Below are 20,243 nucleotides of genomic sequence, written 5' to 3'. Positions count from 1 at the left end.
AGAAAATAATTCAGTCAATAGCAATCCCTAATTTAATGAACATCATACCATTCCCATAAGCCCAGGTAAATATCCCTTATCCCCTAAAAAGCCATTTTTAACCATCACAGGATAATAATTTCTCTCTTCACTGAATCCCAATGATACTTCTTGCCTGTGTATTCATTATGAAATTTCATAAGTATTCTTCAAATTTTTTTTCATAATTTATATCATATACATCTTAAACTCCTTAAATGTAGGGATCTTATATTGCCAGTTTCAATCAATATGCATGCACAGAGCAGTGTCCAATGAGGGTTTATTTATGAGAAAACACATTTTATATGCAACATTGTAGGATTTCAAAATTTTTGAATCTTCTGATGCTGAATTATGAAGAAAATTCCTTCACATGTTCCAAAAATAATGTTTCAGTGTTTAGCGACACTTTGGTTGAAGCAGTATCCTTTGGGACATGATCCAAATTCTAAATGAAATATTTAGTTTTATACAATGAACTTCTGTCAACAACTTTCTTGAAAAGCAAATTACTTTTGACTTCCTCCTTGTATATTTGATGAGAATTGTCATAACACCATCAGGTTGAAAAGTGAGATTCTTAGATGAATAACATCTCTAAAGGTTATTTAATGTTAGAAAAAATGAATCTTGCTCACCAAATGTTCTTTTATACAATGTAATTAACAATTTTATCTTTACTCCATATGGTTATCATTATAATCAATTTTTCCATTTTCTTTAACTGCATATGATCTTGTCACACCCATTTTTGTACTTTGAACATTTCCTCCACCATAAAGGAAGAGCTTAAAAGAATTGGGAATAGAAATTCTACTGTAATTTTGATATTTCTGCTTCAAGAATATTTAAATATTTAAATATGAATTCTCTATTTAAATTAAATTAAATTTAAATTAAATATTTAAATATGAATTCTCTACTAAGAGAAAACATGAAGTAGGATGACTTGTTATATATTTCAGGAATGAAGTAAAAATTCAGATCAACTGATCTTGGGATAAAGGTCAGTCAGATAAGTTAAAATGAAGCGATCTGTTTGCATCTATCTATTTGATTTTGGCATATATATGAATTAATAGGGCCAAAGAGAATAAGGCAAACATGTATTTCTTTAACAATTGTAGCAATAGTTAAAGTAATGCCAAAATATTGAACCATAAGCTTTCAATTCTAAAGTCTGTTATGAGTTAGAACATTATCATAATCAACACTTTGAAGCTTGCACACTGGGATACAAGTTATACTGTAATCATATCACTAACAGGAAAAAAGAATCACTTTCTTAATCACTGTTAACTCAGGAAAAAATCAATATCTCCTTTTCCACTCAAAATGTATGATAAATAAATATTATTGAAGTGGTAATGCAAAGTTCCCTGACACATACCTCAGACCATAGGGATCTTCTATATCTAAAGTAAGTGCCAAGGAAGGCAAATGATGAATCTATTTACTAAATCATAATATATAAAACTATATTCCTAATGTATAATTTTTATTAATTTTTGAATTTTTCATAAATTAGAACTGAGGAAAATTTTTATATTCTAAAAATATAATTTACCTATTCTGATTAAGACTTCTAATAATGCTGAATTTAATAATGTGGCTTAATTGTTTCTTTAGCTGTTATTAGATCTACCATACACTTTACTTTACTTAGATACCTTGTTTATTCTCTTTCTCCATCCCCACCTCTGTAATACAATCTTATCAGAGCAGGTGTTATTAACTTCAGGCAATTTCTATGTTTGTGGCGCTTACCACAGTGTCTTAAAAATATCTATTGTAATAAATTAACATTTTTCAGTCTTGTAATGCAAGTCAAAGTGTTAGAAGAAATGATATATTTAAATGAGATTTTGAGTTTAAAATCATAACAGAAAATCACCAAATATAAGAACTAAGAAAGATTTTTTTTTATTTTAAACAGGTCTCATTCTCCTATCTCATTTTACAAATGTAGAAGTGAAGATACAGAGAGATCAAGTGTTTTGTCAGATCACAGAATGTTGGTACTAAAGGCCACCTGAAACCTCATACAGTCAAAATATTTAGAGCTACTTAGCCTTTGTTTGAATACATGCAGTGACAGTAAGTTCACTACTCTATAAAAGCATCATATCTACTCTTTTAAGAACACTGTTTATCGGAAAATTTTTTCTTATATGTAATGAAATGTGTATTGCTATGCTTCAATTTTCAATTCTTTTTTTTTTTAATTTTTTCTTTCTTTCTTTCTTTCTTTCTTCTTCTTCTTCTTCTCCTTCTTCTTCTTTTTTAAGCTTTCATTTATGTAACAGAGAGAAACACAGTGAGAGAGGGAACACAAGCAGAGGGAATGAGAGAAGGAGAAGCAGGCTTCCCGCCAAGCAGGGAGGCCAATGCAGGGCTCAAATCCAGGACCCTGGGCTCATGAGCCAAAGGCAGCCGCTTAATGACTGAGCCACCCAGGCACCCCTCTCTCTTCTTTTTTAATATGTTTATGCACCACATGCAGTGTCCCATGCAATACATGCCCTCCTTAAAACCTACCACCAGTCTCACCCTTCCCAAATCCTCAGTTTCTCAGAGTCCACAATCTCTCATGGTTCATTTACCCCTCCGATTTCCCCAAATTCACATTTCCTTTCCTTCTCCTAATGTTCTCCATGTTATTCCTTATGCTCCACAAGTAAGTGAAACCATATGATAATTAACTTTCCCTACTGGACTTATTTCACTAAGCATAATCCCCTCCAGACCCATCCATGTTGATAACAAAAGTTGGGTATTCATCCTTTCTGATGGAAGGGTAATATTCCAATGTATACATGAACTATATCTTCTTTATTCATTTGTTTGTTGAAGGGCATCTTGGCTCTTCCCACAGCTTGGCAATTGTGGCCATTGTTGCTATGAACATTGGGTTACATATGGTCCTTCTTTAACTGAATCTGTATCTTTTGGGTAAATATTCAGTAGTGCAATTGCAGGGTCATAGTAGCTCTATTTTTAATTTCTTAAGGAATCTCCACACTGTTTTCCAAAGTGGCTGCACCAACTTGTATTCCCACCAACAGTGTAAGAGGATTCCCCTTTCTCTGCATCCTCTCCAACACTCGTTGTTTCTTGTCTTGTTAATTTTGGCCATTCTAACTGGTGTAAGGTGGTATCTCAATGTTTTGATTTGAATTTCCCTGATGACTAATGGTGGTGAATGATTTTTCATGTATCTGTTAGCCATTTGTATGTCTTCTTTGGAGAAGTGTCTGTTCATGTCTTCTGCCCATTTTTTGACATGATTATCTGTTTTTTGGGTGTTGAGTTTGAGGAGTTCTTTATAGATCTTGGATATCAGCCCTTTTCCTGTAGTGTCATTTGTGAATATCCTCTCCCATTCCATGGGTTGCCTCTTTGTTTTGCTGACTGTTTCCTTTGCTCTGCAGAAGATTTTTATCTTGATGAAGTCCCAAAAGTTCATTTTTGCTTTTGTTTCCTTTGCCTTTGGAGACGTGTCTTGAAAGAAGTTGCTGTGGCGGTTGTTGAAGAGATTACTGCCCATGTTCTCCTTTAGAATTTTGATAGATTCCTGCCTCATATTCAGGTCTTTTATCCATTTTGAGTTTATCTTTCTGTATTGTGTAAGAGAATGGTTGAGTTTCATTCTTCTATACATAGTTGTCCAATTTTCCTAGCTCCTTTATTGAAGAGACTACCTTTTCCACTGGATATTTTTTTCCGTTTTGTTGAAGATTATTTGACCATAGAGTTACAGGTCCATATCTGGACTCTCTACTCTCTTCCACTGGTCTATGTGTCTGTTTTTGTGCCAATACCATGCTGCTTTGTTGATCACAGCTTTGTAGGAAAGTTTGAAATCAGGCAACATTATGCCCCCAGCTTTTTCTTTTTCAACATTTCCTTAGCAATTCGGGATCTTCTCTGGTTCCATACAAATTTCAGGATTGTTTGTTCCAGCACTTTGAAAAATGCCAGTGGAATTTTGATTGGGATCTTTGATCCAGGCTTCAATTATTTAGTCCTAGTTGTGTCCTTAGGTCAAGCACAGTATGTTTAGTCCAGAATATTTTTAATGTTGTATGTTATATATGTACACACACAAACACACACACATAAAGTGATGTAGGGCAAAAGTCTAAATTTGAGGTCCTTTATGAATGAGAGTTCTGGGCCAAATAGATTCCTGCCTCATTATTTGTTCAGTATCTCTTTGCCTCCTTCCTTTTTTCACATTCTCACATGCATACACACACACGAGACATAAACACACTCACATATATTAAATTGTTATACACACACATTATATATGCCTCTATTACATAGAAAGGCATGTGTACTTATATTTTGTGTCTTGTAGAAAAATAAAAAACTTAAATAAGAATACATGAAGTATATTAGAATCTTTCAAATTCCATTTTCCCTCTTTAATGTCTACTATATCAGAAACTATAAAATAAAAACCATGTTATACTCCTCTCATCCTCTAAAAACCAAAATTGAATCCCCCTTCCATATCAAAATGGGTTTATTAAAATATTAAAATTGTTAAAATGTTTCTAGGAATCACTCTCTTATGGCCCTCCGACTAATATTTCTAATCTCCTGCCCATTTCTATATTCATCTAAATCCCACTCTCCCCAGAATATTAAACTTATTTAGCTCTATCTTGACAGGTAGCCTCTAGAACTAAATGCAATACTCTAGATGTGGTCTTACTATGAAAAATAGTGTAGGCTTGTCTCTTGATTCATTCAAGAAAGTATTTTTCCCAATATGACCTATAATTCCATTTGGTTTTCCCATAGCCATGTCATGTCTGACTCATATTGAGCTTAATGTCAAATAAAATTCTTAGTCATTTTCTATATGATATTTCCAAGCCAATTTCCTTTATTCTATACTCATGCAGTTGAAATCTCCTTTGGGTAAGAGAATGGTCCTCGAAGTGTAGATATAATAATTACTCATATAACTACACATAATATCTACATTAAAAATAGTGTCATTTTCACAGAAGGTACACATTCTGAAAGTTAAACATAAAAAATTTAATTGAGGGGCATAAACAAATAAAGGTTGAGACACATATCCTACCTATAAAAACCTGGTGGCACTTGCTGTACCAGGAAGTTTTTCTCCATGTCTTGGAGAATGTCATTCAGCATTCGGACACGGATGGGAATTCTTTCCTTGGGATCATTAGCAGGACGCATCTCATCTGACTGGAAGAGTTCAGCACTCTCCCGCAGGCGTGAGGCCAGAGCTAACAGTTGAGTGTTGGGTTGATCACCTGGTGGAGATAAATGAGTACATCTCAGAAGAGACATCCTCAAAGGAGCAAAATAATCATTCTGCAATCATGATGTCAAAAAGGAACAGCAGTTAAAATTTTATAATTAAATTTATATATAGTTAAATTATAATATTAATCCCACAAAAATATTCTAAATATTATATTCTGCTAAGAGTATTATATTTACTGCTACCACTACTACTAGTAATAATAATTACTACTACTAATAATAATACTAGTAAATAAGTACTGATTGGGAGACTGCTATGTTCCAGACACTGTATTGAGCACTGTAAGTATTTATATTATTTAATACTCACCAAAACTTGCATTGTCATGTCTATTTCAGAGCATCTGAGAATTAATTAAGACAAGAAAATTGTACTAGATCATCAAGCAAATGATGTCAGGCCAAAATTAGAAGCCTGATCTTTCTGACTCAAAAATTCATGCTTTTCATGACATATCCTAAATTTTTGTATGAGGAAAAAAAAAAAAAGATTGTAAAAGAAGTTATCTTCTCTTCTGAGAGCATGAGATATGTTACTCTGTTGTGATATGTCCATGGGCTCCTTTGTTTTACTCAAAATTTCCTGTAATTTGAAGCTGAAATATATCTTTGACTTGAAAGTACATTGAAAACTATCCTATGTAATGTTTACATTGCTTGGTTTTGCTTTTGGGATGATTTTTGTTTGTTATGCTTTGTTCCTATTTGTATAACTTACTGGTCATTTTGATATGAATGGTGGCAGCAAAAATAGGACATTCCTTTGACTAAGAGTAAGGCAGCATTAGTACAGTGATAATGGCCACCAGAAACTGTAGCTAGACCACCTGAGTTCAAATCCCTGCTATACCACTTAGTAGCTGTGTGATGTTGGGCAAATTACTGAGCTTCAGTATCCTAATTTATAAAATGAATAAGATTATAGCATCTGCTTCATAGATTATGAGGGCTGAATGATGAACATTTTATAAAGTGTTACAAAAAGTATTCCCTCCAGTTAGGCACTTTCCAGCTGATGTGACTTACCACCTTGTTTAAAAAGCAATCCTTTGTTATACCATGAAAGGGACATTCCCTCATCATCTTATTCCCAATATTCCCCACCATTTGAGTCATTCTCTGGGTGAGGCAACAGTTGGTGGTGTTGTTCTCAGGAAATTAGGTACAATTGATTCCAGCAAGGTCAGAAACTCAATACAGAGAACTATGTCAAGTCGAGGTGAAGAAATGAACATGGGCCTGATGGCTGTCCTGGCAGCCAGCCTAAACTGGCAGTCCTGAGAGCATGGCATTGATCAAAGCCAATGGAGAGATGAGGAGGCCATTTGGGACCTTTGGCTGGGGAAGTCTCAAGCAAAAGGGAAAGATCACAAAAGGACTCTTTCCAAGTGAAGTTCAAGGGTTTTCAGATCCTCAAACACCTGGTCTTTGTGAAAATGCAGATTCGCAGACCCGCTGAATCTCTCCAGTCATAGAGCCCAGGAATATCCATGCTACCCAGATTTTTACCCACATTTTAAAGTTTAAGAAGCACTGTAGAGAACTGAGGAGCTAAGAAAGATTATCTGGGTTAGAATTACAGCTGATGTATAGAATATGTCTTCATAGAATTACCAACCTCTAACTAAACATTTATTGTCTTTCCCCTTCATCTGATGGGGACTATTTCACATGTCACTTTCTTCAGAAACCAGCACAATTATGACACTCAATAATTGTTTACTAAATAAACAAAAGAGATTTAATAAATTATTTTCAGAAAAAAATCCAATAACCAAAAAAAACTGCGCAGAAATAAGTGGTTTTCATGAGAACTATGAAGAGATTGCCACATTTATATGCTTTCTGCTCACTGACATCAACAATATGAATAAAATTAATTGTAGGAGTTCACAGGCTTTGGCATTTTGATGTTTTCAAAGTACATTCTATATTCATTAATTATCTTGTTTGATATAACAAAACCTGAGGTTGCGAGAGAAGTTTTTGCTCATTGAGGATATTCAGCACTCTGTTATTTAAACAGTTATAATGATAATGCCATTTTGTGAAGTTATGGTTTATTTTAAATAGTGATGTTTCACTGAAGTTAATATATGGGGACCTTATAGGAAATACCATTGTACAAGGAAAAAATAAGACAAAAAAAGCACATTTAAATTATACTGGAATAGAAAGACTGAACAACAGAAAAAAACAAGTTCGACATCTTAGTCTTCCACTTAAGAAAGAAAAATCTGTTCTGATCTAACATACACTACAGAATTGAAGACATTACTACTGAATCAAGTGAGACAAATTGTACCATTCTACTTTATTTAGCTTTAAATGAATTTATCTTTCATGGTAGTGAGGATGTAGAGAACTGACAGCTTTAAGAGCTGTCTTGTTCCAGAAAGGACCCTGATAGTGAACACCTGCCATCTACACAATCCCCCATGTATTACTTCCAGAGTATAAGCTTACAAACTGAAAAGTAGCTTTACTTTCAATGTTATCTTAATCATTTGTATGCATAACTGATGTTCCAAAGATTCCTAATAGCATTTTAATGACAATTAGAACTTATATGTTCATTTAAATAATACCCAGAAACTAACATCACTGACTCTATGTAAGCTGTGATGCTAAATGATTTTTCCCCCATGATACTGAATCCCTGTTAGAATGTCAGCTCTGTGAAGGAAGAGATTGTTGTCTGTTTTGTTCATGGCCATTTCCTCAGACTAATACTATGCCTGGCATATCACTGAATCATCTACTTTGATCAGAACATTATAGTATCTGCAATATTTTTATCCTTATCTGCCTTGTCTATCTCCTTTCCCTGACTGAAAAGAACCCCACCAGGTCATCAAATATGTTTTATCTCTTTGTATCTCTAGATGCTAGCACAGTATCTAAGATATAATAGTCATTTACTAATAATTGTGTTGAATAAATTTTGAATTATAAGATAATATTTTGAGATATTATACTAAATAATGCCTACAAAGTCACTTAGGGAAATGTTTGGCATATAATAAGGACAACTAATTTTGCTAAAATTCAATAATAATTGCCAAGGAAAAGAAAAGATAAGAAAAGAAGCTATTTTAGAGTAATGATAAGTCAAACTAAACTAAATTGAATTAAAATATGGCCTGCCAATAATCAATAAAAAGAATATATAAAACTTCATTTAAGTCACAGTGAATGTCAGAGAATGGAGGACTAATTGAGGCTCTTAACAGTTCAGGTTTAATAAGCAATAAGTCCATTGACCAAAGAAAATGAACTGGGAGTTAGAGATTTCTCTCAGTGAGAGTTAATACAATTATCTTGAAGTTATATGCACAGGGAGTCTAAAGACCCAGGTCTTGGTATCAAAAAACATGTAAGAGCTCCATCTACCTAATTACTATCAATGTAGTTTTGACTAGATTACTTAATATTATTGTCCTTTAACTTCCCGGGGGAAAAAGAATAGTCATTTCAATCTCTAAGCATAGAAATCACCATAAATGGAAGTTCCTGTTATCAGAGTACACAAACTAAGTATAAATTAGCACCAACTCATTTTTCAGACATGTAAAACTACTTTGACTAATGATTTTTTCTTAGAGATGTCACTTTTCACGTCTTCAAATCAGTGCTCCCACTTCCCCATTGTTGTATCACACGCTTCCCTATAGACACTGTAATAAAGATTCGCAATTCTATTATGTGCTGAGTATGAATCTGGAGCCATTCTTTCTTCCCAAGGACTGCATCTCGAACTTCTTAAGAACAAGGAAAGGGATAATATAAAAGTTAAGGAATTAAACAACCAGCCTTCAAAAATAGTTGTCACCCTTCTGGTGAAAAGCCAAAAATTAATAAGTTCAAAAAATTTTTTTTAAGATTTTATTTATTTATTTGAGAGACAGAGATCACAAGTAGGCAGAGAGGCAGGCAGAGAGAGAGAGAGGAGGAAGCAGGCTGCCTGCCGAGCAGAGATCCTGATGAGGGGCTCCATCCCAGGACCCAGGGATCATTACCTGAGCTGAAGGCAGAGGCTTTAACTCACTGAGCCACAGAGGTGCCCATTAATAACTTTTTATAGCATGGCAGAACATACTGATATGTGATGAATATTAAAAATCAACCTTAATATAATAATTAAAATAATTAAGACTGCCTAGTAAAATTATCTTGTTATTTAAGGGATAATTGAAATGGACTTCTAAATTTCAAAAAGAAACGATGCATTTTTCCTTTGCCTCAAAGTAAAATACAAATGTATTTTCAGTAAATAACGTATTGAGTCCTATTTTGTGTGGTGTTCTATAAATACTGGGAGGGAGGCAAAGGCAAAGATTAAATCTTCAATCTTAATAAATTCTTAATCTAGCTAGATAAAATCCACAAGTGGAGAATAAATAAGGATCAAATAAAATAAATGCTCATGAGAAAGACTAAAGAATTTATTGTGTATAAAATATCTTAAGTAAATCCAGAGAGGAAGTGAAACTTGAAAGACAGATCATGGAATTGCCCAGAAATCGAGGGCATCTAAAATGGACCTCTTGAAGTTCTGAGACTCTTTCTACATTAAAGCAGTCAAGGATATTACATCTGTAAACCATAATATTAATTGCTACTAATTAATCCCTTAATCCTCAGCTTTTTAGAGGGTAAAGTTGCCTTTAAGTTCAACCCTTCCATTTTTTTCATTGTGTTATACAAAGAACAGATCTGGATATTATAAGCAGTAGTAATATTAACTGTAGAGGAGAGAAGGAGGGAGGGAGAGAGAAGAGGAGGAATTATGAGTAAGTGGATAGATAGTGAGATAGTATTCAGATTTAAGGAGGCCAGTTCAGAAGAGGCTCTAAAACATCCTGAAGGAAACCTGTCCCTACTCCTACCTTCTAGTGAGTCATCACATTGCAGCCTTGTCCCCTTCAAGTCATTTGGGAGGCAGTGTGGTGTAGTGGAAAGGGCAGGGGCTTTGGAATCTGATAGAGCCATCTCTATTCAATCCCTAAACCTACTGCTTAAATAGATACACCCAATGAAAACATAAACACACCCTACCCCACACCTCACTCACAGTTTCTTAATCTCTAAATTGCTCTTAACAATATCCAGTTCAGCTCATGTGGCTAGAGTAAGACTAAATGTCACAATGGACATGAGACACTTGGCACATTACCTAGGGCTTTGTGGAGTGACCCTGAAAGTGCCATGGTGTCCTCAGAAAACTTGTTCCTCTCGAGGACCATTGTTACAGAATCCTAAAACAATTTCCAATAGTAGATCAGAAGCTCAAAGGAACTTCATACATGTCCTATCCAGAAGGTCTCTAAGACATCTGGGTAAGACTAGTAACTACAGTTCTGTCTGCCCCCACTGAATCTGTATGTTCTTTTCCAACCTGCCAGGACCTGCCCCAAATACCTCTTCTCCCCAGCCACTCCTGAATCTTGATGAGTTTCATTTTGGCATAAACCCACGTGTTTAAGTCTGGTCTACAACCTTCAAGACAAATGCATAACTGTCTGATTTTAAAGAATGGTTTTACTACCTACCATTGTGGCCTTTCTTCCAAGTTTTATCCTCTAAAAAGTTTTAAATTTCAGTTTATTTCCACTTTTTTATCTTTTTGTTCTGTTTTGTGGCTGTATTTTTTAAAGACTCACTCAATTTCATCTTAAATTAAGAGTGAAATGTACTGGTCATACTCTAAAACTACATTTTTATATCAAACAAACATAGCTTTTTATTTTAATAGTATTTCACAGAACCTGTTCTTCTATGGATGAGCTTATCACAGCTTTAAAGGTGCTAACAATTGCAAAATCATAGCTTAGACTTCACTGATTTATAGTGACAAGGGAAAGTATGATTTATGTTTCACATAACACAGTGGTTAAAAGCAGAACAGAAGATTATTTGGGGGGAAAAATGTATGTTACTTAATGTCATTTTAAAAATATCTTGTGGCATCGCTAAAGAGAAAAAAAGAAATTGCCAATATGATTTCATCCAGGGGAAACAACAGTCCTTTATTATCCTACATTTTCTATTCTTCATGCTGGCTTCTTTAGTATGAATCACAATGAATCATCTCAGCTGGTTATTTAAAGAAGTTAAACAAACAAAACGCAGGTATAGAGAGAAATGTGGGAGCTAGTACACTGCTGATAAATAATCTAACACTGATTTTACAATACATTGATAAAAGGATATTATTTAAAAGTGCAATATGCCAGAAGACAGTAGATAATTATATCTAAACTGAATATAGTAGAAATCCCTCTTCCAAAGGCACCAAACTGGCATACTTAGAAGAATCAGGTCGCCCACTTCTTAAAAAGTATGCAAGGCATTCTGAAAATTTTCTCATATTCTAAATATTGCCCAAGGATCCAGCTAGCCAACACAGATGAAAATCCAGCATGAATTTGACCATATTGCATGGAATGAGTTCTCCCAACAGTGTCTGTCTGCCTGGTGCAGAAACTGATCTGGATATTGGCTGCTTTGGAAGAGTGAGCAAAACTTCCCTGGATGAATTAAATTCATGTGTGGTTTATTTTTTACCAGTCTCCTCCTGAGGCAGAAAGTTGGAGTTGTATATTTAATAACATGTGTGAGTTTAATTATGTTTTGGTTAAGCCAAGAAAATGAAAAAAAAAAAAAGATTGAATAAAATTAATCAGTATGAGGTCAAGGATACTTTATGCTCTATTATGAGCCAAGATTAAAAGTATCTTTTAAAAAAACACAACTTTAAAATTGTTGCCGGAGAGGCAATACTTACAGAAAAATGGATTGTGGTACTATTCTGTCATGGGCACAGGGTTTTACTCTTAAAATGCACTTAGGGGGGGAAAAATTCACAATATAATAGACCATTACTATGATGGGAAAGTAGGAAAATGGTCAGAAGTCATTACCATATTTCAATCAATGTAGTGACACATATAAAATGTAGATACTGAAAAGAAAACTTGAAACAAATCTGAATGAAGTACTCAGACTACTGAAAGAAATTATGATAAAGGGAAGCCGTAGGAATAGCAACAAATTGTGACACAGGACATAAAAGAAAAGAAAGTATAATTCTAAGGAATACAAAAGGGATGACATGTTCTGGATAATAACTAAGGGACATTATTCAATAAAAATATGAGTTCAAAAAGAAGTGGGAGGAAAGCAAAACTAGTTTCAGGAGACAAATTCTGATACTATAGTGACAACCAGAATTTGTTGCAGACCCAGTTGTCCCATCACCTTGCTTGAACTAGATGTGGGATATCAATATATGAAATACAAATTTTAATTAGTTATGTAGTCACAGTCCATACAAAAATATACCTGGGGGGGGGGCGGCGGCGGCGCCTGGGTGGCTCAGTGGCTCAGTGGGTTAAAGCCTCTGCCTTCCACTCAGGTCATGATCCCAGGGTCCTGGGATCGAGCCCCACACCAAGCTCTGTGCTCAGCAGGGAGCCTGCTTCCTCTTCTCTCTCTGCCTGCTTCTCTGCCTGCTTGTGATCTTTGTCAAATAAATAAATAATATCTTAAAATAAAAAAAAATATACTGGGGATTGATACTAAACATATTTTTAGGAATTTGTACCCAGTGGATGGCCCATTTCTTATTGAATTTCTCTCAATTTGAGCAAGCAAGGTAAGCTACTTCTGAGAGAAAGCTTTTAAGTCCTGTTCACTCAAAATGGTAACTTCCAGATATGCCAGTTTGGGTCAAACTACTAGAAATCTAATGTGATTTGGAATTTCCATGGGAACAAAAATTTTATTTTATTGTTTAGATTTTAATTGGATGGATTTGGATTTTTTAGGGAGGACCCAGGGCCAGGTACCTAATGTACCCACTCTTTACTATTTCTAGGGCAGTCCAAAGTTGGAGTTGGTGGTAATTAAAATCAAGATTGGAGATAGATGGGCTGAGGACTAGAATCACACAATTTATAAAGCACATACATAATTTTTGCATTTAGGACATCCATCATAAATTACTCAGAAAGAAAAAAAGGCATCAGATGGGTCTCAGTCTCTTGTGATTGTGGAAAAGAACTGACACATATTGAAAATACGAAACTACAGATCTTAGAGGAACAGCGTACTTGGCTCAGTCACATCATGACGATGAAATACTATCTTTCTTTCTACAATGAAGTGATTGACACTAATGAATTATCAGCTAATTAAAAAAAGAGAAAAAGTCAGATAAAGTTACCATTGTCGGTTTTTTAAAGAACAGGAGAAAATCCTGCCAACAACCATTTTACATTTAGTGAGACAATCAGAAGGTGGCAACAAGCCACACAGTTAGAACCTGTTTCCTGCTGAGTCTGGCTTGCACTAAATAAATGTGTACATAGCCAGATCAAATGAAAGTGACTTTTACTTTATTTGGTCATTTGTAGGTTTTACAATAATGGTAAATAACAGAATTCCAATTAAGAAAAAGAGCAGATATTAAGCAGAAAGCATCAGACTCACAAAGTCCCTTAGCTATTTTGAAGTGCTGTTTTAAACATTAAAAAGTGGATAAAGTGAGAAAGAGTAAATTTAGTCAGGTTGTTAAATGCTCAGGCCTTAGTCTGCTTCCACGTTCAAGGGTGTGGTGCTACCTCGTTTATTCTTGGCACCTGTCTCTGCTGCCTGCACACTAGCACCAGTGCCCTGCGTGTGCATTTTTTGGACATACTTTTATTTGCAAAAATGTACCCCTGAAGCATATCAGTTATCTTATCAGTCACTATTTACATTATATCTCCATGTACCACATATAAATATTCATTCTCTAACTATTATGTGTTTGGCATTGACCAAATATTAAGAGCCAAGGTCACTCAGTCAAAATGAGCTTTCAAGACTGTATAATAAATCAACTCAAACAAATTATTCACTGGTAAATTATCCTTCTTTCTGGTGGTTGTGAGAACAGTAGAGAATGGTCTGCTGCTACCGTAAACTAGAGTAATAAATAAACAAGATGGCCCGTTGTCAAGGGGTAAAAATTACACCGTTGAAAATGCAATTGGGTTTCAGAGACCTTCATACGTAAACTCTTTGCAGTAGGGAGAAACAGTATTTTATAGTCCAGCCTTGAAGGTCACTTTTTTTTTTTTAAGCTGTGATTGAGAACTCAAGACTAATCACTGCTAGCTGTCATAACAAAATAAGAAAATATATCAACAATTAAAGCTTGTATTAAGCAGTAAAATTAGATGTTTCATTTAACATGGTACAGGAACTCTGTTTAGCTAATGAAATTATCTCAGACTGTAGCTAAAATGAAACTTAAATATTTATTTAATTGTTATAAATTGTGTCCATTATTCACACATTATAGCATATTATTCTATTTTAGTAATAAGGTAATAACCAGAGTACGCAAAATGGAATAGGTACATCAAATTTCCTATAATTTAGCAGATATTTGAATGATGTTTTACCTTGATATACAGTAAATAACTTTGAATCATGATGATTAAAACACAAAAATGTATATAGCTTAAAGGTGATGAATCATATCACTTTGAACAAACATTTACACTCAAGTCACAGTAAAAATATTTTTTTTTTGCTTGTATATCAATGTTTTTGTTACATTTTTCTTTTGCTTTGTTTTATGTTTCTAGTACAGGCACATCTTAAGTCTGCCCACATCTTTCTGAGTGAAAGTAGAGGGAGACCCAAGGAGTCTCACATCAAAAGAAACACAACTCATACAAAACCGACAACCAAAGGAAAAGTTCTTTACGTAGAGTGGAAGCAGCCCAATATAACAGCAAGAAGCCAAAATGCTCCTGGCTCACCCAACTAAGAAACTTGATTTTAGGGAGAGGTTCATCTAGCCTTAGTAGCATCAGCCCACAGTGGAAATCTTTGTAGAATGACCGTAGTTTGGTTATTTTTTCCCCCTTGTACTAACACACTTTTAGATATAACTATTAAAGAAAGAATTATTAACCTGGCTTATTTTCATGATATTTTTTGGACCTTCTTCCTTTAACTAAAATCTGACTTTCTCCTAAGGATACTGCATCCAAGACAGCCCTCTCAAGGGGTGGTTCCTTCTCCCAGGCACTTTGTAGCCCTTTCCCTAGAAGAACCCTAGGAGGGTCCTCTGCATTACTGTGCATTCTTTGAAGTTTTTTGCTCCTGGTTTTGTCACTCCTTCTTATAATAATTACTCCTGTTTCAATTCTTGGCAATTTCCAAATGCACATATTCTAGACTCTTCTTCCCTCAGCCTCCTTTCCTCCTATCCCACTGCCACGGTCATGTCCTTGCCCGAACAATGTCATTACCGATGTCTTCACTCTTTGTATGATCACATTTTTAACAATCCCATTTTCTGGCCACCAGCAAAAGAGTCCTTCTAGCTCACTCACTCCCAATTCTTTGATGGCACCAGGAAGTAGCATCTGTCACTCCTCCTCCCTTTCTGTTTCCCCTCATTGCCTTCATTTCCTGACTTTATTCCATGCCCAATTTAGATACTATGGTCCACTCCCATGGGTGCTCCTTTGCACATACTCCCAGTTATATCTTATCTAATTCATTGTCCCTCTCCCATTAGAGCTGTAGCCTGATTAAATACAGCTCTGTCAGTGCTGTATTTGAAACCCTCCTGAAGGCTGAATAATTGTATTGAATTATCTCATTAAAATACAGGTATTTCTTCTGAGCTCTAATGCTGCCCAAAATAGAGGCATACCTCATTTCATTGCACTTTGCTTTATGGAGTTTCACAGAAACTCATATTTTACATTTTTTACAAATTGAAGGTTCGTGGAAACCTTGCATCAAGCAAGTCTATGATAGAAGCTTGACAAAAGTGGAAAAAAAAGGAAACTGTATAGAGACCAACTTCAATATACCAAAAACAGAGCAATCTGAGGCCACTTCATATGGGAACAAATAACCCTAAACAGCTCATTTGCTTTCAGGGTTATGGTTTATAGCCAATATAATAAGAATCATTGAGGGGGGGAGTTGTGTTATAGTATTCTCCAGGTTAAGAAGCAATCCTGATAGACAAGATTTAAAAAAGAAAAAAAAAAGTATTAAACTTACAGATACCGGAAATATTTGGCTGTTAAGAATAATTCACTCCCCCCCCCCAAAAAAAAAGAATGAATGACCATTTTCTAAGAATTACTGCTTAAGGATTATAGTTAAAATATTGACTTTGGTATTGAGACGTATATGTCTACAAATCACACATTAAATATCTGACAATAAGATGTGTGACTCAAAGAGGTGGGTACATTTTTTAATTACAATATTGCCCTTAGTATTTGGTTAATGAAGACAAATTACAAGCTTAGCGAAAGCTTTGTATGTAGATAAAAGGGAAATGAAGGTAACGATTAGGGTGGTATTAGAATTCTGCAGAAAGAGATGTATTCAAACATGAAGGGATTGAAATAGAAACTATGGGAATAATTCTCTTCTTGTCACCTTTAATCTAGGGTGGACCAACACTTCAGTGATCTGGCATCTACCTCAGAAATCAGTCCCAAAGGAGAAACGTCTGGGTCAATCTTGTTTGAACTGACTGAACGTTAGCTACAAACTCACTTACCTGCTTCCTTCTTTATTTATTTGGAAAAATATCCGATCTATATTTTTTCCATGTGGAATTTATAAAGGATAATAGAAGTTTGAAATTATAAATCTCTCTGACAAAGGGAAGTAGATGAAACATCCTTTATAATCTGATATTTTGTCTTGTGCTCACACATAAATACACCTCTTTTCTATTGACATGGCAGTCCGATTTCTTCTAAGCCCTTCTCATGATAATCCTCTCCAGGCAGGGAGTCTTGTGTTGTCATAGTTAATAAGATAGCATATGATTTTATCCATTGCTCATTAAAAATTAGTTGAACAATCTTTCATTTGCTAAAATTACTATAATTCAAAGAAAAATTACCTTTAAGGCTGTTTTGAACTTCTAAAGCTACATCGAGAGCATTAAAGGGCAGAACTGGTTCATTGGCAATTTGCAAAATCACTTCTCCTGAGAGCTGAAAGAAAAAAACACAAAAGATGCTAGTATTCAGTATTAAGGGTTTCTGATTTTTTTTTCCATTTTTTAAAATACATTCTTATGTAACCACAGCAGCAAAAACACAGAGGGTAAAATATACATTTATAAGGTATCTTTGCCTTTTAATTCCCTGCTAAGCAGAGAACCCAACAGGCTCCTATCTCAGGACCTTAGAATCATGACCTGAGCCGAAACCAGACGCTTAACTAACTGAGCCACCCAGATCCCCTCTTTCCACTTTTTAAAAAAGATTTTATTTGTTTGAGAGACAGAGAAGGAGACAGCAGGGGAGAGACAGAGGGAGAAGAGGAAGCAGACTCCCCACTGAGCGGGACCCTAGGATCATGACTGAAGCCGAAGGCAGACCCTTAACATACTAAACTATCTAGGTACCCCTAGTTTTACTTTCCTATGAAGAAAAAAAAATCAGTGCATTTTTCATGTTTCAAAATAGTATAAAGGAATATAACATTTTCTTCTTTTTTTAGCTAAAATATTAACAGCACCCTAGTTGAAGAAGTTATAATATTTAAACTTTAAAACAATTCTTTATACAGCAGTTCAGAATGTTACACAATTAAAAAAAAACACACACAGTAGAGAGAAGTAAATGAAAATCAATATCTGGTTAGGGGATTAAAGTAATACCCCAGACAAAATTAATGATCAATTTATTTCATTTAAAATATAATTTAGTCTGAATGACCAGATGGTTACCAGATGGTGGGCAAGGGGCTGGGTGAAATAGGTGATGGGGATTAAGGAGTGCACTTCTAATGATGAACACTGTGTGCTGTACATAAGTACTGAATCACTAAATGGTACGCCTGAAACTAATATTATACTGTATTAACTAACTGGAAATTTTTTTTTAATTTTTATTTTTTTAAAGATTTGATTTATTCACTTGAGACAGAGAGAGCACAGAGGGACAGTGAGAAGGAGAAGCAGACTCTCTGGCTGAGCAGAAAGCCTGATATGGGGCTCAATCCCAGCACTCTGAGATCATGACCTGAGCCAAAGGCAGAAGCTTCACCAGCTGAACCACCCAGGCATCCCATAATGAACTAGAATTTAAAGAAAACTTAAGAAAAATAAATGAACTGTTGTTTTCATTAGGAACTAGAGAAAAAGTAAAATAGAATAGAATTTAGTCTGAAAAATTCCATTAAAATCTTAGTTACTATTTTCCTTAATGCTTTACTCTATTTTTAATTACTTTTCCAAAATCTAGTTTTGATAAACTAGTATCATTTATATGTCTTTGAGGTCTATGTTTAAATTAAAGTTAAACAAACTTTAATGACATCCTCAAAACTTATATGTAGGATCTTCATATATGCATATCACCCCCCACCATGCTCCAAAACTGTCTGAAAACCAACATATGCACCACAGCTGAACCAGCAAATGCTTTAGAGACTGAACAGATCATATGTATTCATATACATCTCCAAGGAACTTAGGGCTGGCGGCAAAAGCACTGTTATTCTCCCTCTTTTTCAACTGATATTTGATATTTACCTTAGTGTAACAAATGTCCCTACATCTCTAATAACCCTGAAGCTGGCACAGAGAGGAATGTGATTGTGTTGATGTTATTAATGTACTATGAAATGTTGTTAGTAAATGAAAATATTGTCTTGTGAAACTACACTGGGGAATTAGCACACTAACTTGAGGCATTATAGAACACGTAAAAGATACAACTTACAAGGAAAAAATGATGTTAAATATTCAAATCTACATATTCAACAAGGGTCAAATTCCACTTACTATTTAAAAGTTTTAATTCCCAGGTGTTTGCACAATTTAAGTCATGATAAAAATACAGTTCAATTCGACCTTCTTGTAAATGCTTGAAAAAAAAAATGCATCTTTTAGAAAGAAAGAGGGAGAAGAAACAGTTTTGGTGCCCCTTTATTTCTTTGAGATATTTTTTCCCAAAAGTAGTAACCACTTTTTCCTCGATGCCCATGTTTATTTGCAGAGTATTATCTCCAGAATAGTAATCACAAAATCCTGGGAAACTGCCTACCCTGATTATGCTGTTTTTCAGGGGGAAAATCTTATCTGCAATAGGTTGATTTGAATTCTGTCTCTATTCCACCTTACTACATCCAAATCATGTAAGAAATGCCGATATTTGGAAATAAATTATTTGTAAAAAGAAATTTTTAAAGAAGATTAAGAAACATTATGGTTTCTTTTTTCAATTTGCACTGGATAATGGAAACTACAGAACAGACATGTTTTGTTTATAGTTTTGGAGTCTGGAAACCACACATTATAAAGGATTAAAATGAAAGAATGGGGAGGGAGGAGAAAGGCAACTTCACTGTGTGCTGCTGAAGAAAGTTGTTTTTTGTTTTAAGAGTCATTTGGCAGCTCAGACAACTGGAATATAAGCCAGCCACCTTGCTATTTCTTTCAAAAAGAACGTGACAACAAATACTGGGACTTCTAAGGCACCTGGCTCGTGATAGAATGTTTAGACTAAATTGGCTTTACTTGCAGTTTCCTGAGCAAGAGGGAGATTTGCGTAGGTCTTGCCATGAAGTAGGAAAGATGACCTATACCCACACTCTTCTCATCCACTCTGAATTCACTTATTCAGGCAAGCCAAAGCAATCATCCCTTTATTTATATAAAGCCCCACTCTTTTCAAAGTGCTTTACACTTAAACATCGTATCTTGACAAACCTAGAGGTAGTTAGTGGGGGAATTAATTCTATGTTGAAAACATAGGCTTAAGTGTAAGACTTACTGGGTTCCAGTCCAAGATGATAATATAGGAGGATCCTGACTTTACCTTGTCCCATGGACACACTGCATCTAGAGCTACACACAGGAC

The 20,243-nt window shown here is 34.9% G+C and overlaps 1 protein-coding gene across 5 annotated transcripts in view; it reads right to left on the bottom strand.

The window, feature by feature from the left end:
- The window catches only part of NAALADL2 (N-acetylated alpha-linked acidic dipeptidase like 2), a 1,340,010-nt gene that overhangs the window by 39,496 nt on the left and 1,280,271 nt on the right, over positions 1 to 20,243 (bottom strand). For all 5 annotated transcript variants that reach the window (XM_004756608.3, XM_045088639.1, XM_004756611.3 and 2 more), the window contains 2 exons: positions 17,273 to 17,366; positions 5,123 to 5,318 (listed from right to left, as the gene is read on the bottom strand). In XM_004756608.3, the coding sequence (XP_004756665.1) occupies positions 5,123 to 5,318; positions 17,273 to 17,366 (290 nt within the window). The remainder of the gene's footprint in view (positions 1 to 5,122; positions 5,319 to 17,272; positions 17,367 to 20,243) is intronic.

The sequence above is a fragment of the Mustela putorius genome, unplaced genomic scaffold (genome assembly GCF_011764305.1).
Source record: "Mustela putorius furo isolate JIRA1106 unplaced genomic scaffold, ASM1176430v1.1 tig00003834_pilon_pilon_pilon, whole genome shotgun sequence".
Taxonomy (NCBI): domain Eukaryota; kingdom Metazoa; phylum Chordata; class Mammalia; order Carnivora; family Mustelidae; genus Mustela; species Mustela putorius.
This window is presented reverse-complemented; position numbering and strand designations above follow the sequence as displayed.